This window comes from Alligator sinensis, unplaced genomic scaffold (genome assembly GCF_000455745.1).
Source record: "Alligator sinensis unplaced genomic scaffold, ASM45574v1 scaffold1386_1, whole genome shotgun sequence".
In the NCBI taxonomy this organism is placed as follows: Eukaryota; Metazoa; Chordata; order Crocodylia; family Alligatoridae; genus Alligator; species Alligator sinensis.
In genome coordinates this window covers 210,561-236,665 of record NW_005842806.1, presented here as the reverse complement: position 1 = coordinate 236,665, position 26,105 = coordinate 210,561, and the positions used below count along the sequence as shown (strand labels likewise).

The 26,105-nt window shown below is 48.7% G+C and overlaps 1 protein-coding gene across 1 annotated transcript; it reads right to left on the bottom strand.

Annotated features, from left to right (window-relative positions):
• Positions 1 to 4: 4 nt before the first annotated feature.
• Positions 5 to 25,422, bottom strand: NRIP2 (nuclear receptor interacting protein 2). Its single transcript, XM_006035121.3, has 6 exons — positions 24,689 to 25,422; positions 17,542 to 17,712; positions 3,327 to 3,409; positions 2,858 to 2,985; positions 1,625 to 1,677; positions 5 to 990 (listed from the first exon to the last, which is right to left on the bottom strand). Exons 1-6 carry the CDS (start codon positions 24,917 to 24,919, stop codon positions 898 to 900), a joined length of 759 nt encoding a protein of 252 aa, XP_006035183.1. The 5' UTR covers positions 24,920 to 25,422; the 3' UTR covers positions 5 to 897.
• Between the last annotated feature and the right edge of the window lie 683 nt (positions 25,423 to 26,105).

The window sequence follows — 26,105 nt, the reverse complement described above, 5'->3', positions numbered from 1 at the left end:
ATCTGGGCACCAGAATTCATGCAGCATCTAGCTGAATGGCTGGAGCTTAGTGTGACGCTGTAGAGTTGGTGGCTGCCCAAATTCAGGGGCTGGAACTCAAGAGTGCAAAAGCGAGATGTGTTGGTGAGGGACGAGGAGTGTCCAGTTACAAGGTCTAGCTGTGAGAGTCGCTAAGCATGTGAGTTCATACATTGCAGACTCCAGTAGCCAAAGATGTCCTGGCCAGACCTGGGCTCCCACATACGCTCATTGCTCCTTAGGTCTTGCAGCTCGTGGTTTCCCAGCAGTTCCCTTACTCTGAATGAAAACACAGAAAATGGAGTGATTGCCACTTAAACTGCTTCCAGTAAAATCCTTCCCTCCTGACACAAAGCAGAGCAAGGTAATGAGATCCAGCTTTGCAAAGAGCAGAAGGGTAGGACACCTCCCCTGAAGCAGAGCAGATGGTACCTGGGCAGATCCATGGCCCAAAGGGAGAAGAACCATTTAAAACAATCTTCAGAGGCCTTAGGACAAGCCACCATCCAGCACTGTGTCCAGAGAACAGCCGCTCACAGTGACCTTTCCCATTGTCTTTAATAAGGGGGCATGGGAAAGGCGACATGGGATTTGGTGCAGAAGCAGGAGGCAGAGAGAACAGGGGCAGGTAGAAAAATGAGAACAGATGTCTGCTCAGCAATGGAGACAAGCAGAAAGGTCCTCTGGAAGGAGGAAGAATTCCCCATAGAAAGGGGCAGCTCCACTTGACAACAGCACTCCAGCCCCATGCAGCTCCTCCTAACCAGCCTTCCCACCTGATAGTGGCCTCCGCAGGGTACAGGTGTGTCAGCTGCACCCTCAGCCTCACATGTCTTTGGTACAGTTAAATGCCTTCGCACAGATGTAGGAAACAACCTCTCACTGCCCAGGCTCCTCGGAGGCAGGTAAGAAAGGCAGCTCTTGGCTGAGCGCTTTCAGTCGAAGGACTCCTTCATCCAGGTCGATGCAGCACTGTGGGAGGCAGACAAAAGCTAATTAGCTTGCCTGCACAGCAGGAGCTACACGACTTCCAGTTCAGGACAGTCTGTCAGGAGCAGCGCCATGTGGTTGAGGGTGCTACTGCCAGGGAAAGTAAGTTTGCTGTGTAGATGTGGCCTCTGCCCACCCACACACCCCAGCCATTGCTCCCTCCTTCCTTCTTCCCCTTCCCTGCACACCTCTTTGCTTCTCTTACTACTTCTTCCCAGGCCCATCTTCCCCCCCACTCCCAGATGATCCCCTTAAACAGGCAGCATAAGGGAAGAGGAACAGAGGTGGGAAAGTAGAGGAAGGTGTGATGGGCTCACCCACAACTAGCTCCCTCACTAAACCATCACCTCCAGGGAGAGAGACAAGGAGTGGGAGCTCAACCACAGAGCTTTTTCCAATCTGGTTCTAAAGTGATCAGGAAGGGGGAAGGATGCCCATGAGGCTTGTACCAGTGAGAAGCATGCTGAAGTCAGAAACCAAGGCACCTGCTGGCATCTTGGCAGGCCCAGCTATCAGCATCACTGACATTTCCAGAAGCCCCAGCCCAGTGCCCCCTGGCGATGTCATTTGGTCCACATTACATTCAGAAGTAGGGAGAGGGAAGTTTGCTCCTTACCTTCAGAGACAGCAGGGTCTGGAGGCCCAATGAAAATTCCAGCATTTCATCATCTAAGGAAACAGATGAGGCTGATCAGACTCAGGCCTGTGCATCCTCTGTCTGCCATCCTGGGGAAATGTCTCCCTGAGTGACCACTCCATAACTGATGGCTGGGACTTGGTGCAAGTCAATGGGTCCTACATGTACTAGACCAGCCAGTTAGACACATCAGGGAGGGTGACTATTCTCAGACACCTCAGCATTGCCTTTCCTACAGCTGCTGCCCAGAGCGGCTAAATGATAGCTTTGTACACTTACACCAACATCTTCCAGAGAGATCAGAGTGGCAATCCCACCCTCCCACATTCAGGAGGACCAGAACCATGTGTGAGGAGACAACAAGAAGGGAAAGGGAAAAGGAAGAAAACAGACTAGGCTGAAGCAGGGAAAGGGAGAGAAGCCATCCATAAGAAATCAGGAAAGAGGGAGAAATTGTCCACAGTGAATGATCCTGTGAGGAAAACAGAGGAACAGCCTGGAGAGGAAAGAGACCAGGAGGGTATCCATAGGGCTGAAGACAAGGATACAGATGGAGGCCACAGCAGAAACCATAAGACAACGAGGAACAGGAAGAAGAAAGAACAATCAATCTGTTGTTTTTATTGTATTCAGAGATTAATATAATGACAAATAAAGCAAACTCCTTGCTGCCCTTCAGGCACTGGAGAATTCCTATCTGATGGATTCTGTTTCCTACAGCTGCCTCCCACCCACATTCTGCTTCTGGTTGCTGCTAGAAGCCATCTGTCTTGCACCAGTGGGCAAACGCACACAAGCCTGGTTCATGGAAAGAGCCGATACCCTGGTGTGCACCAGTGTGACACTCTATCAGCTGTGAGCAGCCATATAGTGAATTATACAAGGAACCAGAAAAACTATTCATTCTAGACATTTCTTAAGAGGGGCAATTTTAAGAGCGAGAGAGAAATGTCCCATGCTGTAGACCTGGGACCCGAGGGCATCTCATCTCCACCATCAGTATGACCAGTGCCTTTGGCTCTTTCTGGAAGAGGACACAGCACCTTTTCTACATCCATCACCCTTAGCAACATCTAAGCCTGTAAGGCTGCACCTCAGCCCAGTCCCTGCTACCATCCTGTCTACCCCCACTCTGAAATGATCCCCTTAAACAGGCAGCATAAGGGAAGAGGAACAGAGGTGGGAAAGTAGAGGAAGGTGTGATGGGCTCACCCACAACTAGCGCTGAGCACGCCACCATCTCCTGGCCAAACTGCACCTCCATGTGCTCCACCCGGCTGACAACACAGGGGACAGGCAGCGAAAAGTCCCTACAGCCAATGTTGGACACTTCCTCCAGCCTGTGAGACACAAGGGATGTAACTGTCTGAAATGAGGGAACAGGAAGAACTAGGGGAGCTCTTGTTAGCTAACAGCATGTTCATGGTCCCTTCAACAACTGGCTGCAAGGCAGGGAACCTCATTCATACAACAGAACCAGACTGCCCTCCCCCCCACCCCAAAACCCACATGCACTTTGGTTTGAGTTCCCCTGAGTTGGTCATGTTGAGATATGCAGAACATATAGCCAAACTTTCAGTGCCCCTCAGTTCTGCTCTGCAGCCCCTCTGCTATATCATGGGCTCCCTGCCCCGCTCAGATAGTACCTTTCCCTCCATCTCTGCTTTACAAAGATACTTACCCCAGCTGTCTCAAACAGCTCCTGGAGATGAGGTTCTGTTGGCAGCCAGTGTTAACAGCAGCTCTCAATACCTGACCTTCACACTGGAAGGAAAAAAAAGGCAGGTTAATTACTGTGGGCTAAAACCTGACGCACACATGTGCTGCCAGATTCCTTGGTGAGAGCATGGATGTTCCCAACAGCTTGTGACAGAAGAGCATCAAAAGGTTTGGGGGTCTGAGAAGCACGCAGAACGTGGGTGTCCATCTGAGACCATGGAGGCTTCGATGCAACCCTGCAAACCCCTGCTGCAATCTTCCTGTGTCTCTTTAAAGGAGCCCAAGTGCAGGGGGGCTGGACCCAATGACCTTGTAAGGTCCCTTCCAGCCCCTAACATCTATGAATTTATGAACCTGCTACCCCTACCTATCCTGACATCTCTATAGAAAAACGAGGGGTCTCTTTCTCTCTCAGCATGGCATCTCCCTGTATTTTACTCTCTTTCTCCTTCCCCCTTATGGCATTTTCTCTGGCCACTGTGAGATCTCAGGCCTCAACTAACTAGTCTTTATCTGGCATTCTTCTTCCACTACATGACTCTTGCATGCTTGGTTCACTCTTCTCCCCTCAGCTCCGGTCCCTGTGACCTCTGGCACAGGGGTGAAGGGAGAGAGCATGGGGCTATGGGGCTGACAGGGACCACAGGGGAGCAGTTAACATCTGCCTTCTGCTCCCTCTACATGGCAGTCCAGTGTGACAGAAGGCCAGTGGCATTAGGAGCAATAGCAGCTTTTTGTTATTTGAAGATGACTGTTGCAGGGCACTAAGGTGCCTGCTCCTCTTAGAGCAGAGATTGCCCATGGAGAGAGCACAAAGAGCCAGGTAAGAACCCAGGTGCAGGTTGCCATGACAACAGGTTAATGAGGGTACTGGCCGCACCTGCACCTGGTCAGCTGGCCGGAGGAGGCAGGGCCCTAGGCCCATATAAGCCCCAGGGCTGGGACTAGGGAACTGGCTCCCTACCAGCAGCTGAAGGGGAAGGAGCCTCCAGGAAGGAAGGGCCCAGTAATGTAACTGGCAGATATGCTACCCTTAGAACAAAGAGCACACCAGGGGTCCATAAGGTATCCTTGCCTACTAGGCACTGAGCCTCAGAGAGGGAATTTACTCTCTTAAAGGAGCAGAGCATGCCTTGAGTTTTGTGTTATGTTATAGCTCAGGGGCTCATGGTGGTTGGCTGTTGTTTGTTTGCTGTCTGATAACACTGGTGGTTTGGGTGAGGCTATTTGGGGAAGGAGGAGGCCTCATTGAGGCCCACTGCAGTGTGGGGACCCCAGTGCCAGTGTAGGTGCAGTATTTGGGGTGCACAAGCCCAGGTGCCAGGGAGGTGCCCAGGTGCCAGGGAGGTGCAGAGGCAGGGCTGTGGAGGGTCCAGAGAGGACAAGTGGGCCAAATCACAGCAAGACCTAGACAAGGCAATGTTGGTACCATCTGTGAGGCTTGGGGCATGGTAAAGGGGTGGTTGGAGCCACGCATAAGGCTGAGAGACTCTGGAACTGTCCATGCTGAAGCAGGACGCCAAGGGGTCTATGAACAACAGGGTTCAATAGGATTTAGCCAGACAGTGTCCAAACCTAGATTGAGAGCAGCCTCCCTATATTAATCATACCAACAAGATGTGGTGGGTGAGATAGAGGGTGCTTGTAGGGCAGGACTGGCATGGTTAAGGAGCCTAGAGGTAACATGGCCACCCCTAGGGACCCCATCCTGCAACAATGACTATGAAACCCTGGGACTGCCAGGCACTTTGCAGATGAGCAGGAACTGCATGCACAGGAGGGCGGGGGGATCAGAAGCACTATCTGGCAAAGGCAGATTAGCTCCTATCAAGGCCACCTGTCTTACCCCAGGCCCTGACAGTATTGTACTAATTTTAAGTATGCCAAGTGATGGAGTTTCCCCCAGGGAAGATTTTCCTCCAGACCAGCCCATCTTGCGGCTGAGAATGTTCCCAAATATTTGACCTGCAATTTCTTTCCTTTCTTTCACTAGGAGCTACTGCTTTGCCAGATAGATGCTATAACAAAACTCTTCCTGAGCTCTCCCAGAGGGAAAGATGGCTTTATAGTATCTCCAGTGCAAGACTGTGACTAAACAGCGTACTCTAACCCATTTCCTCATTTCCAAACCAAATCTTTTTGACTTGGTTATGTGGATTCATCATCTCAGAGCACTAAATCCAGCAGGAAATTCCATATTTAAAACAGACTATTTGTGAGTCATGGAAAAGAGAGAAGAATCCTAGAATCATAGAAGTAGGGTCAGAAGGGACCTTGTAGATCTTCAAGTCCGACCCCCTGCCTGGGCAGGAAGAAAACTGGGCTCAAATGACCCCAGCCAGGAAGGCATCAAGCCGCTTTTTAAAGACCCCCCAGGGTAGGAGCCAGCACCACTTCCCTTGGAAGTTGGTTCCAGATCCTAGCCGCCCTAACTGTGAAGTAGTTCTTACGGCTGTCTAATCTAAACTTACTCTCCAACAACTTGTGGCTGTTATTCCTTGTTATCCCGGGGGGGCGCTAGAGGAAAGAGAGAGACTGTGTTGGCCAGCTGGGAGTTGATAGCAGAAACAGCATGCTTCACACCTCCAAGATTGGCAGCATTAGCAATGACATCAGAAAATGCATGTGAAGGAAACACCAGGACCACCAAACCTGGAAATCTCAAGCTCATCTTGCTTGAAGTTGTATAGTCCAGAGGGTTCACCATTCTGAAGCTTTAAATCCAGCAAGTTCCCAGAAGAATTATTTGCTGCATGCCTCCAAATGCCTTGAGGCTGAAGAATACTCTAACCTCTATAAAACCTGCCAAGGTACAAACACCAGACATGTTGTGATACTCAGGGCTATTAGTTTGAGAAGAATGAGGTTTTAAAGTGAGCAGCCTAGTTTGTGAACAGGGACAAGGAAAATCAGCTCTCCACACTCTTGACTTAAGTTGTTTTGCATCTGTTTCTTTTTGATGTAGAAGGGCATGTGAGGGATTATGTTCAAACCACATTTCAAGAGGAGTTGTCCTACTATTCCTTCCACGTACAAATCATTTGTACACTTGGCACATGCAGAATTCTTCATGTGAGCATAGACTTGTATATTTTACAGAGGGTGAAACTTACTGTTTTTATGCTTTATTTCAAAATTGGCCAAAGAGGCTTTCTTAGCCTTGGGTAAAACACCCAATTTGGGACACAAAAAAGACACAGAATGCTCAGATCTAGGTGAAGAGCTTGGAGGGTCATTGTCAGGGCCTCTGATCAATTGTGCCTGGCTGGACTGAGCACTTGAGCCATCACCTGCCTCTGATCTTTGGCTGATTGAGACTGTCCTCATTTTCTGAGGAGGTGAGCAACTCGGTTGGCTGCTGAAAGTGTTGCTTACCCCTTTTAAGCATATACGCAGCATCAGGCTGCTGACACCTTGACACAATCTCAGTCTGTTCCGGAAAGACTTGCACCCTCTGGTTCTTCTGATTATCCTGGTTCCTGACTTGGATTAAGCTTGTCTTGACTGTGACCTTGCATCTTCCCTGGCACTAGGCACTGACTCTCTGACCCCTGGTTTCTGATCTTGGCTCACTTCTGGGATTTTGCCTCTTGGTCCTCTTAGAACTTGGTTTCTGTATTTCTCAGCCCCACAACATAGACCCTCGCCTGACCCTCTGGTAATCTGTGCTGCAGTCTTGCTGACCCCTTAGCTGCACCTGGCAGCAGGCCCAGCTACTTGCATCCTGGCTGCACCCTCACAGTTGCATCGTTGTTAGCAATCTCTCAATTTGAGGATGATCTCATTGGTAGGTCTTAACATGATTTAAAAGTCCAATCCTTGAGCCAGAGATCTGTCCATAATTGCAGGTCTTTCCACAGGGGAGAGTAGCCTGTAGGCTGGGATTCCTATCCTTTTCCTTTCTCTGTGCTCTCTTTGCTTCAAGGGCAAGATGCTTAACCTCAAAGTGGGCTGCCACTTGGCTGAGGTTGTGGCACTATTGGAGTCATTTAGCAGCCAGCTCCTCCCAGCTCTTGATGTCAGCATCTCTTTTCTTAAGGTATGCTTTCAATGTGTCCTTGTAGCATCTGCATTCAATGTCTGGTCCAGTGAAGTTGGTGCTTGAGGATCACTGACCCAATGCTGGTAACACTGGCTTCAGCAAGGATGCTGGCATTTGTGTAGCAATCTTCCCATTTGATACAAAGGATTTTCCAGAGACTTTGTTGGTGATACCTCTCCAGGCTCTTAAGATGACAACAGTAGATCACCCACTTTTCACATCTGTAGAGGAGAGTGGGGATGATGGGTGTATTGTAGACCTGGATCTTGATGTCTTTCTGGAGATCACAATCAATAAAAACACACCAAAGCAATTTCCTGAAGCAATCCTCCTGAAGGAGGAGCTTGTGCACCAGATCCTGTGCTGGATCTCCTCATCAATGTTCACTCTCTGAGAGAGGTAGCTACTGAGATAAGGGAAGTGCTCAACTACCTCCAGGATCGGTCATATATTCATGGCCTGGAGAAGACTGATACAACACTTTGGGCTTGTCTCTCAACATCAAGAAGAATAAAGTTCAGTAGGCTTCTGCAAAGAGATCCAGCATGCTTCGGAGATTTTCCTTGGTGTGACAAGGGTGGTACAATCCTCAGGGTACTGAAGGTCAAGGATGGTTGTTTTGCAAAGTTTGGTCTTTATACAAAAAACATCCCAGATTGAAAAGCCCTCCATCCTCCTTTGAGCTTTGGCTTTGAGGAGCTTATATGTCTCCTTCTTCTACTGAGATGAGGTGTCATCTTACCAAACATAATAAGCCCTTCTCTTCCTATCAAGGAGGGCTTGCATCTTGGCATCATTCTCATTAAACCAGTCTTGATGCTGATGGGTGGCCTAGCCAGTAGTTTCAGCACAGGCTGTATGGACAGTGGTTTTAAACTCCTTCTAGAGTTCCTTCGCATTGCCTGTTACAACAACCATGTTACAACAATCATTTTTATGTTTTTGACTGCAAAGGATGTTTTCAACTGCAAAGAGTGATCCTGCTGATGTGGTTTTTCTGCTGGGAGCAGATACTGTCAGAAACCTCAGGCAGCTGGAAAGAGAGTGACTCAAAATCCTGTCCTGTGCTGGACCTGGTCCTGGCCACAGGCAATGACCTGGTGAGGGGATTCCAGGTCCTCAACCACCTGGGTGATAGTGATCATCACCTGCTGGAATTCACCATCCAGCGCAGGGTGTCAAGGGCCTGCAGCAAGGCAGTAGCCTTAGACTTTAAGAGGCTCAACTTCAATGAGCTGAGGAGATTAGTGGGGGAAGCACTAGGGTCCTGGAGAGTGGTGGAACTGGGTGCCCAAGATGAGTGGTCGTTCCTTAAGGAAACGATACTCGGATCCCAAGGGGTGACAATCCCAACAAGAAGCAAAGGGGGCAAGAGTGCCCAAAAGCCCCCCTAGGTCACCAAAGGCTTTAGTGAATGCCTGATTTGCCAAAAAGGAGGCATACACCCAGTGGAAGGGAGGGGCTGTCACCAAAGAGGAGTATACCTCCATCGCTTGGGTCTGTAGCAGGGCTGTTAGGAAAGCTAAGGCTGATACGAAACTAGGGCTAGGATCAAGGATAACAAAAAGTCCTTTTTTAAATACATAGGGAGCATGAAGAAGGCCCCAGGTAATGTGGGGACCCTGTAGGATATGCTTGGCAATCTGGTGGTCGCACCAGAGGAGAAAGCAGACCTCTTTAACAATTTCTTCCCCTCTATTTTCTTGTGCAGAGACTGGGACTCCCCTACCAAGATTCAGGACGGACTTGGGAGAAACTCCGCTAAGCCTAGGGCCAGGGAGGACCGGGTTAGAGAACTTCTGGAGGGGCTGGACGTGTTCAAATCAGCAGGTCCAGATGCTCTCCACCCCAGGGTGTTGAGGGAATTGGCAGGGGTTATCGTGGGGCCCCTGGCACAGCTTTACAAGCACTTGTGGTGCTCTGGCCAGGTGCCAGACAACTGGAAGAAGGCCAATGTGGTCCCCACGTTTAAAAAAGGGAAGAGGGAGGACCCAGGCAACTATAGGCCCATCAGTCTTACTTCAATCCTGGGGAAGCTCTTTGAGAAGATTATCCCTGTCAGACCAACCTGATTGCCTTCTATGATCAGGTCACAAAATCACTGGACACAGGTGTCGCAGTGGATGTAGTCTTTCTGGACTTCAGGAAGGCCTCTGACACTGTCTCCCACCCCATTCTCATTAAAAAGCTAGGTGACTGTGGCATTGATGCCTACACAGTCAGATGAATTGCAAATTGGCTGAGGGGTCGTACTCAGAGAGTGGTGGTGGACAGGTTGTTTTCCACCTGGAGGGAAGTGGGCAGTGGGGTCCCCCAGGGCTCAGTCCTCGGGCCCACACTGTTCAATTTCTTTATTAGCGACTTGGACAATGGGGTGAAAAGCAGCCTGTTTAAATTTGCAGACGACACCAAGATTTGAGGTGAGGTGGGCACGCTAGAAGGGAAGGACAGATTACAGCAGGACCTGGACAGGTTACAGGGGTGGGCAAATGAAAATAGGGTGCTGCACTTAGGCAGTAGGAACCAGCAGCATACCTATAGGCTGGGGAACTCCCTTCTCGAAAGCATGGTAGCAGAAAGAGATCTTGGAGTCATTATTGACTCCAAGATGAACCTGGGCCGACAATGCAAGAACACGGTCAGTAGGGCTTAACTGTACCTTGTCCTGCATCCACAGATGCATCACAAGCAGGGCCAAGGTGATCCTCCTCCTCTGTGCAACACTGGTCAGGCCACAGCTGGAGTACTGCATCCAGTTCTGGGTGCCACACTTCAGGAGGGATGTGGACAGCATTGAGAGGATCCAAAGGAGGGCCACTCACATGATCCGGGGACAACAAGGCAGACCCTATGAGGAGAGGCTACGGGACCTGAACCTGTTCAGCCTTCGCAAGAGAAGGCTGAGCGGGGACCTGGTGGCAGTCTATAAACTTCCTAGGAGGGACCAGAGGGGTTTTGGAGAGATCTTGTTCCCCGAGCGCCTCCCGGAGTAACAAGGAATAACAACCATAAATTGCTAGAGAGTAGATTTAAATTAGACATTAGAAGGCACTTCTTCACAGTCAGGGCAGCTAGAATCTGGAACCAACTTCCAAGGGAAGTGATGATGGCTCCTACCCTGGGGGTCTTTAAGAGAAGGCTCAACGCTTACCTGGCCTGGGTCATTTGAGCCCAGTTTTCTCTCCTGCCCAGGGCAGGGGGTCGGACTAGAAGATCTACAAGGTCCCTTCCGACCGTACATCTATGAAATGAGGAAAGGCCCAGCATCTGCAAATTGCTATGAAGTCATCCTCCAAACTGAAATGGACCAGAACTAGAGCGCCAAATTTCAACCAGTCTCTCTCTCTGTTTTGAGAAGCTTGAAATACAGACCCATATGCTCAGTGAATAGGGAGATTGTGCAATATGAACCCCCCAGGATGGGCAGAAACTACAGTAAGGCAAGAGCAGGAAGTAGAAGGGTGTGTGCTAACTGAATCTGCCTTCACTTCCTCATTCCTCTGAATGGTAACACCGAGGACATGCTGAGTCCTGTGGCCAACTAGCTAGGAGACAGTCCAGTCCTTATGGTGTGTTAGGTTTGCAATAATAGTGTACAGTGACTGCGTAGACCGCAACAAGGCATTTGACAGAAACACTCCACCCTGCTCGCTACTAGACATTGATTCTACTGGGAAAGGGTCACGCGTGTCCTGCTGATTGACTGAGGCAGGTAGCTCTTTGTTCCATCCAGGTAAAAGTGGCTCTCTAGGGGCATAGGATCTGGGGTTTGAGCTGAGCAGGTAAGAGACAGGAGTCCTTGGACAGTCAAACTCAGGAAGGAGACTTGAGCTGATCTCTAAGTAATTACTGATGGTTTGGTTAATAGTATGATACCCTGGCTGCAACACTGAACCTAGACTTTGTTTTAGAACAGACTGGGAAAGGCAGTCACTTATAGACTTCAATATTCACAAAGTTCCCCCAATTCAATGATGCTTTTGGGACTGGGCCATTTTCCTGCTGTCTGGTGAACTCATTAGGAGCTAGAGTGATTCTTCACTTAGAGTAGGGGTGTAAAAAACATAGTCCATTGAATGGATCTGGCCTGCAAAGCCCTCTATTGAGTGCACTGAGCTAACAGTGGTCCACCAGAAGTTGGGAGCATGGCCTGCCCCAGAATCCGCATTCTGGCCCTGCTGGCCATGGCCATGCTCTCCATTGGCTTTCCCAAACTCCTCCTCAAGACCCCCCACCTCTAGCAGACCCCTTCCATTGCTGGTGAATCCCTGCCTTCAGACTCACTATCACTGCTTCCAGACCCTTTGCCACCACCACTGGACCCCTTGCTGTCCCTGGACCCCTCACTGCTGCTGCCATCAGACCCTTCACTGCTGCCAGTCCTGCTGCTACCACTGCCATGACCACAGAGGCCATCTCCAGGTGTCCTGGGAATCCCACAGTCTGATTCCAGCCTGGAGCCCCAGGTCAGCTTGACAACCTGATTTAGAGAAACCTCCAGCTGTCTGGAAAATTGGCTCCGGGGTCGGACCCAGAGGGTAGTAATCGATGGAAGTCACTCATCGTGGTGTCCTGTGACCAGTGGGGTCCCCCAAGGCTCTGTCCTTGGACCCATACTGTTCAACATCTTCACTAATGATGTGGACACTGGAGTCAGAAGCGGACTGGCCAAATTCGCTGATGACACCAAACTTTGGGGCAAAGCATCCACACCAGAGGACAGGCAGGTTATCCAGGCTGACCTGGACAGGCTCAGCAAGTGGGCGGACGAGAATCTGATTGTGTTCAACGCCGATAAATGCAAGGTTCTCCACCTTGGGGAAAAAAAACCCACAGCATCCTTATAGGCTCGGCAGTGCTATGTTGGCTAGCACCATGGAAGAAAGAGACTTGGGGGTCATCATTGACCACAAGATGAACATGAGCCTGCAATGCGATGCGGCGGCTAGTAAAGCGACCAAAACACTGGCTTGCATCCATAGGTGCTTCTCAAGCAAATCCCGGGATGTCATTCTCCCCCTGTACTCGGTCTTAGTGAGGCCGCAGCTGGAGTACTGTGTCCAGTTTTGGGCTCCGCAATTCAAAAAGGATGTGGAGAAGCTTGAGAGAGTCCAGAGAAGAGCCACGCGCATGATCAGAGGTCAGGGAAGCAGACCCTACGATGACAGGCTGAGAGCCCTGGGGCTCTTTAGCCTGAAAAAGCGCAGGCTCAGGGGTGATCTGATGGCCACCTACAAGTTTATCAGGGGTGACCACCAGCATCTGGGGGAACGTTTGTTCACCAGAGCGCCCCAAGGGATGACGAGGTCGAATGGTCACAAACTACTTCAAGATCGTTTCAGGCTGGACATAAGGAAGAACTTCTTTACTGTCCAAGCCCCCAAGGTCTGGAACAGCCTGCCACCGGAGGTGGTTCAAGCGCCTTCATTGAACACCTTCAAGATGAAACTGGATGCTTATCTTGCTGGGATCCTATGAACCCAGCTGACTTCCTGCCCTTTGGGCGGGGAGCTGGACTCGATGATCTTCCGAGGTCCCTTCCAGCCCTGATGTCTATGAAATCTATGAAACAGTAGACAGTGGTTTCAAGCTCCACTAGACTCAGGCAGCGTTCATTGTACTACCCCTATAAATCTGGAAGTATCAGATCCCATTTGTATGTATGCAGGATTTCTGATTCCAGTTTCCAGCAGAGGGAAAAGAGAAGGACTTTTCTAAGAAGCATCACTTAAAAAGAGCTGTATGTTCTAAATCCTGTCAGTTTTGGCCAGCCAGCCAAGCAGCTGTAACACAAACTCAGCCCAGAAAAAAAGCTGCCTCAGTCTGTGGGATCCATCGGCATCCATTTCTAAGTGAACAACAACCCAGCCTCATTGCAGATATAATATCCTTCTTTCACTGTGCAGATACCAGTCATGTGACTGACTTTCCTAAATGCTTTGCAAAGCTGCAGATTGCGAACAATGGGGATAAAAAAAAAAGGGCATGGAGATAAAGGCCTGCGTAAAGATTTAGCATAAATCAAATAAACAGGAGCAGAATCACTCTGCAGCAGAAATACCACCCCCTGGCCACTCTCTGTGATCTCATGCCAACCAAAGCCCTGAGTGCAACTTAACTGCAAGTTGCATGAGAAGAAAAATGAAGGGAGAGCAAGGTTCCCTACATACTAATTATCAATGACTATCTACATTCAGCCCTGTTTCCTAGCATGAGGCAAGGACTGTAGTTAAGTGCCAACCCATGTCACCATCTTACAATATCCAGCTTGCTGGTTTGGAGCAGCTTTAAGAAGAGGAAATATTTTCACTCTGAGAGATACTGACAGGGAAGAGACTTTACTAAGGACATGTATGTTCAGTCTCTCTTAAGAACTGCATCACAGCTAGCAGCAAGCATTTCTCTGGCCTTCCAACACAGTTGCAACAAGCTTTGACAGACAAAGATGTTTTTATTCCTGAAAAGTTGCAGAAGCAAGAAAAAAGTGCATGTTTTTGCCTTTGGTTTGTAGCAGAGTAAAATGTAATCCCCAACAACTGGTTTCAAGTTAACTATTAATCTTCCCAGAGGCAGCTGGAAATGGGAAGAATAAGTAACATATAAGAAAGCTGTAATGGGAAAGATGTAACAGGTGAAGAACTTGTGACAGGTGAAGTGCTGGAGGGGAGGAAGAGAAAAGGTAATGTTTCCAGGGGAAAAAAGGATATGGTACTTGGCAAAGGGCTGGGCCTCTCTCCTGAGGAGACTTTGGACTTGCTGAAGTGGTACAGGACTTTAGGAGGAAGTGGGTTTAAAAGACTTTGGCTGTGGATGATGCTTATGCACCTATTTCTAAAGACTGTTCTCTACATCCCTTTGACTTGTGTTCCTATGTGCTCTTTTGGTGGTGGCTGACTCGTGCTAACCTATTAGACAAAGTGTTCCTGTCTTTTTTTTTTAAGGTGGGAATAGGAGATATAACCTTTATTGCTCAAAGCTGCTGCTGTGAAGTGGCTGCAGTATCTGGGACTTCTAGGAAAACTCATACTGTGACTTGTTACAGATTAGACTGGTTTCAGTGGGGCTTGGTTCCACCTTGGCTTAACAGATGTCTCCAGATTTTAGCCATGTTGGTCTACAGGCAAAAAGATATGCAGAACTCTTGGCAGAGGTAATATTTTTTATTAGACCAACTAAATAGTTGCAAAAAAAAATAAAATCTTTATTTGCAAGCTTTTAGGCTCACACTGTTCCTCAGGCTAAGGAGAATGCACACATTGTAACATTTCTCCCAGGTAGAAATGAAACTTCATATTGTACAGGAGAATAAAAAGATGTTATAGATTCCCCTGGGTAGAAAAATTCACTTTATGCAAATTAGACTCAAATAAAAATTCAAGCAGTCCACAAGTGGGTGGGCTTTGATGCATATTTATAAAAAAAAAAAAAAAAAAGGCTGGGGGGGCAGGTATAGATCTGCTTCTCTGAGTTGAGAGGGGAAGAGAGACCCCACAGAGAAAGGACTGCTGCCTAAATGAAAAAGCTACTCCAGAGAAGAGGCGAAAGGTAATACCCAGCAGCACAATGTGGTCTTTGGGTAGGAAATTCCCTGGTTGTGGCCAAAGAGAACTGATTAAAGGATTTAGTAGCATCCTGTTCATCAAACCATTGCTTTTGATGGTTCCTGTTACTGGTGGGTCATACAACAACATAAGCTGTAGCTTGCACGGGGCAAAAGGTTGCAAAAATAGTCCTACCGGTAGCCTTTGTAGTACAGTTACATAATCCAGTGTAGCTGAGGGCCAAGAATCTGTAATAATGCTGATGTCCATTTTTTTCCTAGTTATGTAACTTGCATGGTTCCAAGTTGCTTGGGTCCAACCTTTTGCAGGAAAAAACCCTGCATCCTAATTGGATATACATTTATATATTTTAGTCTGGCCTTAATTTTAGGGCACTAGAGAATTTGGAGACTAGTTAGTGACATTTGGCTTAAAATGGACTTCAGCTACAGGGCCCACTTCTGTTAAGCTACTAGAATCACTATTTTACCAGGTACATAGTACTTAACAAATGTAAAGGGCTTGCCAGACACACGTGCACCTTTAGGACTTGTTGCAGTGTTTCTGATGGTTGCCAAGTGTGCTATTGTCAAGGTGACCTACTTGTTTCTGGAATTATTTGCAAAGAAAGACCTTACTAAGTGAGGCTAAGTGTATAATTCAGTGTGAAACTGGCCTTTTTCCGTTTGGGGTTTTGTTTTTTTAGGATGTACTTTGTCCTCTGAAAAAATTGCATGAAGATCTGGTTAGTTGCAAGTCACTGAGGTGGCACAGGTTGGGAGGGGGAGAAATTGCTGCTTCTCACATATGTGGATGCTGCCTTAAGTTCTGGGAGCACCTAATATTGCAAGAGAATATATCGCCAGGAAAATGAGACACTAATGAATGATGAAGTAAACTCCTTTGCTCTTCCAAAGCAAATACCCAAGCAGAGGATAGGGAGAGACTAGTCGTAAAAAGCCAGTCCATAGAAAGACTTGAAGCCAAATATTAGAAAATGGTGATACAAGAAAGGCTGTTCTGTTTGGCTGTGGAATAAACCCACTTGTTCCACTCTTCCTTCCACCCTCCCCAAATATAATAATGGATGTGAGAGTCTTACTTAAAGAGACATTGAAACAAACACAATTTCACTGTTCAAGACTGAGAGCAGCATGTGTTTGCCTAAAAAAATAAGAGTGAGAGTAAAACAGGGTACGGATATCCTGCAAGGCTGCAAAAGGCCAACAGAGGCTTCATTGACTAAAGTAGTACACACTCACAAGTTCAACAGAAGTTAACAAGCCAGAGGTCAGGGCCTCTGAACATGAGCTCCCAAGACCAGAGTATCCATAACCAGAGTCAGCTTGCTAAGAGTTCAGCGTTCCCCAGAAGACCTGGTGCTTGCTCAAGTGTCAAAGGGAAGTTTTAACTCCTTTTGGAAATCCAGTTCTGGTTGCAGGTCCCGAGAAACTGAAAATTGGGCCCTTCAAAATCTGGCTCTAAACAATAAGACTAGGCCACTGTCAAACTGCAGGTCAGCTAAATCCTACTTCCGACTGCTTTTATAAAGCTGACAGCTAGGCTGAAAAATTTTGGAGCAGGAGCTGTTTCTTTATGCTACAATATGAATACAGCTAATACTTGTGCTATGCTGGAAGTCAGACAGGCTGATCATAATGGCTGCTTCTGGTCTTATGATCTTTTATAAAAATAACTGAGCTTGATAGTGCGGGTAAGTGCTTTGCTGAACAAGGGTGCATATCCCTTCTTAAAGCCCAGGAGAGCCTCATTAAATATAGCCTTGGGCATGCTTTATAACACTCAATCTTTCTTGCCTTCAAGATACACAGGAGATTCCCAAGTGGCCACACAAACAGCTTTCTAATCCAACTCTAAGTGGATGAGGCAAGGAATTTGTCTGTAACAAAACAGACGTTATCTGCCCACTCTAATGTGTCAACCTGAATGGAGGCAGAACCAGGAACAAGCTATACCTGCATCAGGCAACTAGAGCTGAGGGAAGCAGTGAGTTCGCTGATCTTCTCTGTTCAGCCTTCAAGTGTTGTTAATCAAGGCTTGTGGGTTCCCTCAAATAAAGAGACAGTCTGACCACTCACTGATAGCAGGCAACAATAAAAGAGAGGGGAGGCCCCAGCTCCCCAAGAGAAACCAAAATAGTGTTGATTCTTACTAACTGTGAATTACAGAGTCAAGTCAGGCTACAACCTATACCCCTGAAACACAGAAGATAACAAAAGAATCTTGTCTGCCTAGAGTCAAGCAGAAGCATGAGGAGGAAAATAAATGAGAGAGCAACAAAGAGGAGTTCAGATCTGGTCCAAGGCCAAGGCCCACACTGGATACAGGCTTGTCCCTGGGACTGATCTGAACTGGCAACAACTATACAACACATGTAGAAAAAGCAGGGAGGAACAGCAGGAAAGAACATGAGTAACAGCTCTTGTCCAGAGCTGAGTGAGCTGGACAGCAGAGCGCTCAAGACAAGTCTGCAAGTACCATCCTGCATCCACCCTTGGGAGAAGAGAACGTGGGACTGAGCTGGTATTCTCCCTCCATAACATTGGCACCCTGCAGTTGCAGCTAGACCTTACCTTGCAGTGTACGAGCAGAATGGTTGGCTCTTTCCTCCTGTCCTCCCCTTTCTTTTCTGCCTTGTCTGTTGCCAGCGGGGACTGCACCCAGGTGGCGTGTTCCCTGCTTTCACCCCGCAGCCTGTTCAAATTCCCTTCCAGGAGGCGCCGCTGTATCACACTGTGTGGCTGCTGGTCTCCACCACAAAGAGAGGAAGAGAGGATCTCAGGAAATGTTGACCCAAAATGTTGAGACCTTATCGCCACTCTTCAGACACAGCCTACCTTTCTGCTTTTGGGGAGACATAGGGCTTGAAAGTCTTCCTCAGTCCTTTCCCTCCTGCTATACCCACTTCTTCCTTCCAGCACCATCTCCCTGTGGTTCAGTTCCACTGTCAACACCAGGGCAAGCAGTCCCTGCTTTAATGTTAAATGTAGTCAATTGTCTGCCTGTGCCCTGTCCTCCCTCACGTGGCCTTGTCTCTGCAGAGACACTCTGTAATGCAATGGCTAGAAGAGACAACAGTGTCTGATTCACGGTTCCCCTCCACATACCCTCCTGTCCCCTCAGTCAGTCAGACACAGGATTGTGCCCGCTTGTTCTCGCATGGATCCCCTAGCATGCAGCCTCAGGCATTCTTGCAATACTGTGCAGAGGGGAACATGCATAGCTAGTGAAGCAGCACACAGGCTGCAATAGGATAGAATAGTGAACCTGGAGGGGAATATGGACCCCCCCTCCCCCCCAGTTCACTATTAAGTTTTTAATGTGTTTCACTTGCTGCCCAGCAAAAAACGCTCCCCTTGCCGGCTGCTGCTTCTCCTCCAAGAGCTGTCTTGTTTCAGAGCAGCAATAACCAAGCCAATTGCAGCACATTCATCCTTAATCCTTCCTCGCAACGCAGGGGCAACTTCTTCCTCTGCTTCTGAGTGGGTAGGTGGGAGTAAGACAGACCTGCCTGTCCTGCAGCACTTAATCCTGATACAGGAGGAGACTGCTGCTGCCTACAGGAAACTTGTTCTGCTACCAAGGGAATGTGAAGGTCCTTCCCCAGCTGTTTCCCAGCCCCTGTGCAAGTGAGAGGAGGGAAGGAGACAAAAAATCAGGCCTGTGTGTCTGGTTCTGCCTGGTCCCCATACGCTGGTCACTACAGAGCTGGAGAGCTGGTGGCTCAGAGCTGATAATTGTGATCTCCATAATAGCTGTCTTGAGTGGGAAGGGCTGCTAGATCCAACCAGTCAATGTGAGCTGTATCACCTTCCTGAAGTGCCCAATTTCCTGAGGGAGCATGGTTTGAGCCTGGGGGCTTCTTGCATCCGGGACAAAAAGACCCTGTAATCCATCAACCTAAAGGGACAAGACATGGTGGTTCCCACACAAAGGTTATATCCTGTATGTTGGTCTTATACTTCATCTTGTAAAAAAGACTTTGTAAGCCTTCCACTTTTCATGTTGCCTTCAGGTTCCTAGCGGTTTTTTTTCTCCCTCCTGGTTCTAGCTGAGAACCTGCTTCCTGTTCCCAGCCCAGGGCAAGCCACTTAACCCCATGGTGTCTCTGGCTGCCCAGCTGTGCCATAATTTTGTGAAGTGTTTTGGGATGGAAGACACCATATAAGTTCAAAGTATTTAAGTAATAACTCTCTTCTCTCCTCCCCACCCCAGTTTAAAGCCCAGAGGATATTTTATTTAGGGAAAGTATTTTTATTCCCTAAATACTTTGAACTCAATGCCATTGAGGCTGCCAGCTAAGATCTGGGCCATGGGAAAATGGCAGGGGGCCAAGAATAATAGGTCTCCTTCCTTTTCCATTTGCTCCTAGCATGCAATGGGCTTTACCTTCTCTTAAGGGGGCCTTTCCCACAGAAAGACACAGTTGCCACCAGCTACCTTCTCATTGAGAGTGGGAGAGGGCCTAAGCTCTGAGGTGGAGAGCTGAGCTTTAATATGGGTATATTCCCTGAGAGCAGAAAACATCTTTCTCCCTGTATCTTGGGTCGCAAGGAGATGGCAATGAGGCAGCCCATGCAATGCAGCAGGTGCTGAGATGGGAACTGAGAGAGATGTGGTGAGCACAGCAAGGGAAGGAAAAAGTCCCAGTCACAGAAATTTCCTGAGCCTGGGGAGGCCAGAACAGGTTCCCTCTGGGAGCAATCAGAGCTGCTCCTGACCACCCAGTGGAGGTTGAAATGTGTGAAATCTCTCTTTTCTTTTCCTTATCTCACCAGCTCCCAGGCTTAGAAATCTGAGATCTTGCAATGTTGCCTCGAGTAGTAAAACCACTCCATTTCTTAGAGTGACTGTAAAAAAAAAAGGTGTGCTCAACTCTCATGACTTTACCCTAGAAAGCAAAGAAAATTCACCTGACATTAGGAAAGGAAATCTTCAGGATTTGTAAGCTAACTTCAGGATTTGTAAGCTAACCTCAGGATTTGGGAGACCCCGACTCATGACTTTTAGGGCTGGCATTACAGTGACCCCTAGTATTTATACACGGGGAGATGCATCTTGGGGTGCAGGCAAACTAGCATCCCAGTGTGCACTCAGTAGTCCAGCAATACCTCTCAGACTCACCAGGGGAAGATCTACCCCTGCAGGACTCCCTGAGTTGCAATTTTGCTTTCAGTCTTTCTCTGGCTGCTTGTCTGATCTCTGTGATTCAGGAGAGATCTAGACTAAAGGAATTTGAGAGAGACGGTGCACTGCATACAGCTAGAATGTGGCTAAAGGAACAGATTCTTCCCTGAAGAATATCTAGGACACATCCCTGCTGCTTTTGTTAAATGGCTGTGATGTGGAAGGAGCTCTGCTGTGCCTTGCTGCCCTTTACAGGAGGGAGGCAGGCTGGCAGATGGAATTCTAGATGGTCTGGGTGGTTCAGACTTGGTGGACTTGGGATTCCTGCCTCTGCCATCAGCTGGTTGAATATCCTCAAGCCAGTCCTCTCACTTTTCTCTGCTACACTTTCCCACATCTGTAAAATGGGAGCAGTGACCCAGATCTGCAGAGGAAAAGTGCTGTCAAAGAGCTAGGGTTGCTTTACTTGCTTGTGCTACTGTGACAACCTACTAAGCTCAATGCACAGTGCCAGCTTCCAGCCAGGAAACACATATTGAGTACAAGGAGTCACTGTATGTATTATGTTACTCCTGGAAATCTAAGGGCTTCTCTGTGGTGAGAAGTTGGGACACAGGGAACTGAGGTGCGACTCTGTAGCGTGCTAACCACTCTGTACTGAGTCCTCATATAGATGTGATTAGCCCATGGAGTATGCTATCTCACCCTTAGCACATGTTAAGAGTGTACAAACAAGAGTTAGCACTCAGTGCGTGAGTGGGTGAATTCATACCATACTGGCTAGTCTCATGCAGGCAGGCCATAAGAATGGTTCTCCTCTCACTCCAGCATAGAGTACCTCCAGTGAAGTTTATGCAATTTCACCAGCAAGAAACAAGAACCAGTGAGGGGAGAAGTAGACCATGGAGCTGACTGAAAGAAGAGGAGCCATGACAGTGTTCATGAACAAAGTGAGCTCACCTCTGGAGGTGCTAATGGGGATTGCATTGTACACTGCATATTTGCACAACAGCTGGCTGTGATAACCTCCAGGAATCCAGCAGCTTCATTAAGGGACAGAAATTGCAGTTCAAATCCGTAACACAACAGAAGTTCAGTGCACATAAACCACTTTCAAAATGGCCAAAACTGGCTTAAAATAAACCTGTATGGATGTGGTATCAGACTTAAAATTGATTTAGGTTAAAATGGTTTATTGAACTTCCTGTCCTAGATCCCCTCTAGATTCAAGTTAACTCACAGTCTCCCAGAATCCCAAGATGCTTTGTACCTTCCATCACAGAGTGGGTGGGCTAGCCCTGCCCAAGCTGTTTGCTTCAGCAAAAAAAGAAGGCATGCTCTAATGTTCCCTGGCTTCTGGCCTGGGCCACTGCAGGCATGTAGCTACATTTCTGGAATCAAAAGTGAATGTCTTTTCACTTGCTTATCGATTCAATCTACACAGCTTAGACTAACCTGCAAAGATTGAACCAATTCAGCCTCAGGCTTTTTGACTGTGTACATTTAAGTGTCATACAAACACAAAGGCTAAGTACAGACAATCAAAAAGTCCAAGGCTGAATTGGTTTCAGTCTTTGCAGGCTAGTCTAAACTGCAGAGATTAAACTGAGAAACAACTTGATAGGCATTCACTTTTGATTTAGAAAATGCAGCCCCACATACCTGCAGTAGCTCAGACCAGAAGCTGGGGGGGGCGCTAAAGAACAGTTCTCTGGCACATAGCCAGCATGGGCTGTGTGTTTACTTCTTTCTGTTGCCCCCGAGGTCTTTGGGATTTGTAGTCCAGAATCACATCAGCAGGACTCTGCAGGGTTGCTCATTACTTCTTCTTCCTGCTTTCAGGTGTCTCTGGGATTTGTGGTCCCCAGTTGCAGACAGTTTTTAGCAGGGCAGGGCAGCTCTGTACTAGGGGAAAGGGAAGTTTAACCCCCCCACCCTGGCCTCAGATCTCAGCCGGGGTTTGCCTGGAGGGGGGGCAGTCCTTGTCTTCCCTCCCAACCCTTCTCTGCTGGACCAGACAGCCCAGCCCAGCCCAGGGCTGGAAAGCACACTGGGATGGTGAGGGGCTTTGACTGAACTTGAACCAGGAAGCGGCATAGGACAGAAATTTCATAAACCACTTTGACCCAAATCAGTTAAGTCTGATACTACATTCAACCAGGTTTATCTTAAACCAGTTTCAGACACTTTGAAACTGGCTTACGTGCACTGAACTTGCGTTCTGTTACAGGTTTAAACTAGTTTCTGCTGACTTAAACCAATTTATGTGTAACTTCTGTCCCTAAACACTTCCTGTCAGGAAACTTGATAGGCTTTATGCCCTAGTCATTGCTAAGTTGTTTTAAAAAATATTCAGTCATTCACCTGGGGATGTTAAACAGTAACACATGACTGAAGTAACTAATCAGGGCCAGGGCATAAACAATTAACAACCAGGGGAAAAAAAAGGCCTTATGTTGTTTGCTGACACTAGGTAATTCTAGCACCTGTTTAAATAACCGAACAGACTGAGCCTCTTAACCAAACAGAGTCTCTTAACTAGGCCAGTTTCCATATTTGAGGCTCCAACTACAGCTTTAAGTTAACTATAAATTTCACAGGGTATGACCTAACTCTTCCAATATGGTTGCACAGCGCTCAGGACAGTGCATGCAGAGGCCTGGGGTGGTACCTTGATAATTTAGAATGCTGTAAAATGTGGTGTGGGGGAGGGCTAAATGCATGGGGCAGGGAGGAAGGCCAAGATGCATTTTCTCTAGTTTCTACCTCTGACTGGCTAAACAGCAGTACAAATGGGTCTGAGGGCAAGCCCTACTGAGAGTAAAGGAACACAGGGCCTACAAGAAAGGAGGAGGTGAAGAGGCCCGTGGTGTTAAAAAATGCTGATCCCCTGACAAGCTAACGCCAGTCACCATAAGCTGCCACCTGGGGTGGGATCTCTAGGGGTTTTTGTTTTAATTGGTCCCATTAACCTGCTGCCTCATAAGGCAGGGGTGTCAGACCCCACTGTTACTGGGTCATATCTGTGCCTCCCTCCAACAGAGCTTAGTGTAGTGGAGTTGCTGGTTAAAGACACAGCTGGGCAGAAATTAATGGTCCCAGCTGAGCCTGAGCAGCAGGCTGCAAGCCCACGTATCCAGGGCTGAAATGGGCTCCAAGAGCCAAGCCCATCTCTGCCCAGTGATGGAATTTCAGCTGCTCAGAGCCAAATGCAGGGCTGGGGCATCTTGTTTAAATGCATCTATAGAGACAGCATTCAGGGGTGCCAGGCAGGGTTTCCAACACTGGCAGCTGTGGCTGAAGCAGAGTGCATGCCGAGGTAGATAGGGGCAAATGTATACACCATGGACAGATGCGTTCGCCACTGGCCCAGCCTGTTCTAGGAGTCACCAGGGATGGACCCAGAGCAGAAGCATTGCCGAATCTAAGGTGGGGACAGCACAGAGACCCAACGGTTTCAGAAATCAGCAAAACAATTAATCTCTCTCCAGTCCAGTATGTCCAGGGACCTATTTCTCCCAGGTCCCAAAGTAAAACCACACCAGACCGTGCCCCACTCCATTCCACTTCCCTTTCTCTTAGTACAACAAGGACTAAAATGTGAGCAGGAAACATTCTGGAGGCGGGGGTGTTCCTGGAAGTGTATATCTTGTCTTTGACATAGTGCCCTGTGCTGGCCAGAGGGTGCTGTCACCAGCTGGGGCCCATCACTACCCACAGCAGGCTACTTCAGGACCTCCCATTTCTTGTGGCAACTCCATTTGCTTTTTGTGGGAACCCTTCTCTGTTTGTCAGTGTGGCCTGGAGCCTGCAAGGGAGAGGTGCTGGAGGCAAAGCCAGGAAAATGGGATGGCAGCCCCATATCCTGTCTCCCTCAAGGGAGGGACCAGTGGTGCAACTGGAAGAGGAAAATACAAAGAGGATCTCCTGGGAACTCGCTCCCTGCCCTGGTCATGCACCCCAAAGGGAAGCCATCCATGTCTGGCCCCCAGCTCACCCCTGTCTGGAGTGAATCCTCCTAACACACACTCCATGCTCTTGCCCCAGGGCCTTGCTCCTGCTTATCTCCCACAAAGTGGTGGCCGGGCGGGGGCTGCCAGCTGTGGCCTGGCACATGGAAAGTCAAGGATGTGCCAACCCCCTTGTGGGGTGCAGGAAGGTGAAGAGATAGAACACAAGGCCCCAAAGGCTTCAGGATTGCTGTCCCCCTCCTGCCCTGCTGATAAGAGAGGCTGCTTTCCTGTGAGATCATGTGGGAATGAGCTCTCGGTCCTGCGTAAGTCCATGCAAACACATGTAAAACTTATACTGAATCCAGATGAGCCGATGTCTGCTCATACCATGTGGGCTGGGAGCTGGACCCCAGGGGAACCTCGCACCCTCTACTTCTTACTGGCTTTGTGTGTGGATGGGTGGGAAGCAGGAAACCAGGAGCAAGAGCATCTCCTCTGTCACCCTTCACCCATCCTGGCCCCATAGTGACACTGATGATCAACCTGTCCTGCCTGGACCTGTGTCTCTTCCCAAGTCTGGGAGGTTCCCTGGGATCATGAGGAGAAGGGTCCCATCCAAGCTGGGGCCCCTGGGACTCACCAGATCCTTGGACGTTCCAAGGCGCTTCAAGCCGTCCAAGGGCAGCAGGTCGGCGGAGTCCTTGTGCACAAACTGGGTGGCCTGTTTCAGGCATCTCTTCTGTTGCAGGATGGCTTTGTCCCGCAGCTCTGCTTCACGCTGCCTCCCCTCCAAATCTGGAGCACCTTCACTCGGCTCTTCTTCCCCATCTTCTGGCCCTGCTTGTGGGGTGGAAGCCTTCCTCGTGCTCATGATGAAGATCCCAGCTGGGGCAGGTCCTCTTAGTACGGCAGTCTTCCTGGGCTGGCCTGTCTGCTCTCCTCTGAGTCACTCAGGGGTCGCCTCCCTGCGACTGCTTTCCCTCTCCCTTCTCTCTGCCTTAGTTTATAACTCACCCATCACTGTAGTATCCAAGTGCCCCTTTCACACTTCTTCCCCCCACCCCACCCTGGCTTTCTTCCAGTCCCCAGCCCCCTTCCTCCCTCTCTTCTCCTGCCCTGACTGCAGCTCTGCTTTCTCCAGCCAACGGGTCCCCACTGGAGCAGAAAAAGCCCCACGTCAGAAGCCAATTTCCATAAATTACAGCAGAGAGGATGAGATGCTTCAGCTGGAAAAATCCAGCAGCAGAAGGACAGCCCCGCTGCTGGGGGTCGATTTTGCCTTCTTCTGGCTCCGTGCGCGTGTGTACATGCACCGCTCTGTTCCCCTCCTGATATGCTGAAGAGACAGTAAATCTTTCTGTGGCAGGCTGTGCAGTTCAGTGTCTCCGCCGGGGTTTTTGACGCATCTCAGTAAGTCTGTAAATACAGGAGGGCACATACTTTGCTCTAGGAGATGATGCAGTGGCTCAGTAAATGGGGGGGCAAGGGGGAGCTTTAGCCTCACAGCTTCTGACAGCCATGCCCAGTCTCATTCATTTGAACTGTCACCCATTTGGGACAGCCTGTGCCTGAGGGTCATACTGTGCAATTTAAATGAGACACAGAGGGTCTGATCTTTTACTGAAGGAAATGTATTGGTGCCATTTCTTCTCTCACTTACACCCCAGTAAATCAGGAGTAGCTTGACTGAACTGAATGCAGTCTCACAGATGTAAAATCAGCATGGGTTCAGATTCTGTCCTGAATTAGAAACAGTGAAGCTTTTAAATCTCATGCATTGACATTGCTGCAGTGTGAAGGCTGGCCTTCCGTGCCCGGGGGAGGGGGAACACTGCTGGAAATGATTCTGTGTTTCTAATTTGCCTTCTCAGAAGGATGGCACAGCCCAGACAGGACAGTAATCATAGTATTATGGAATAGTAGGGCTGGAAGGGACCTCAGGAGGTCATCTAATCCAACCACTTGCTCAAAACAGCATCATCCCTATCTAAACCATCTTATTCTTAGAACTGCATGAACAACCCTCTCACACAACTACCAGGCACTATGCCCTGAAA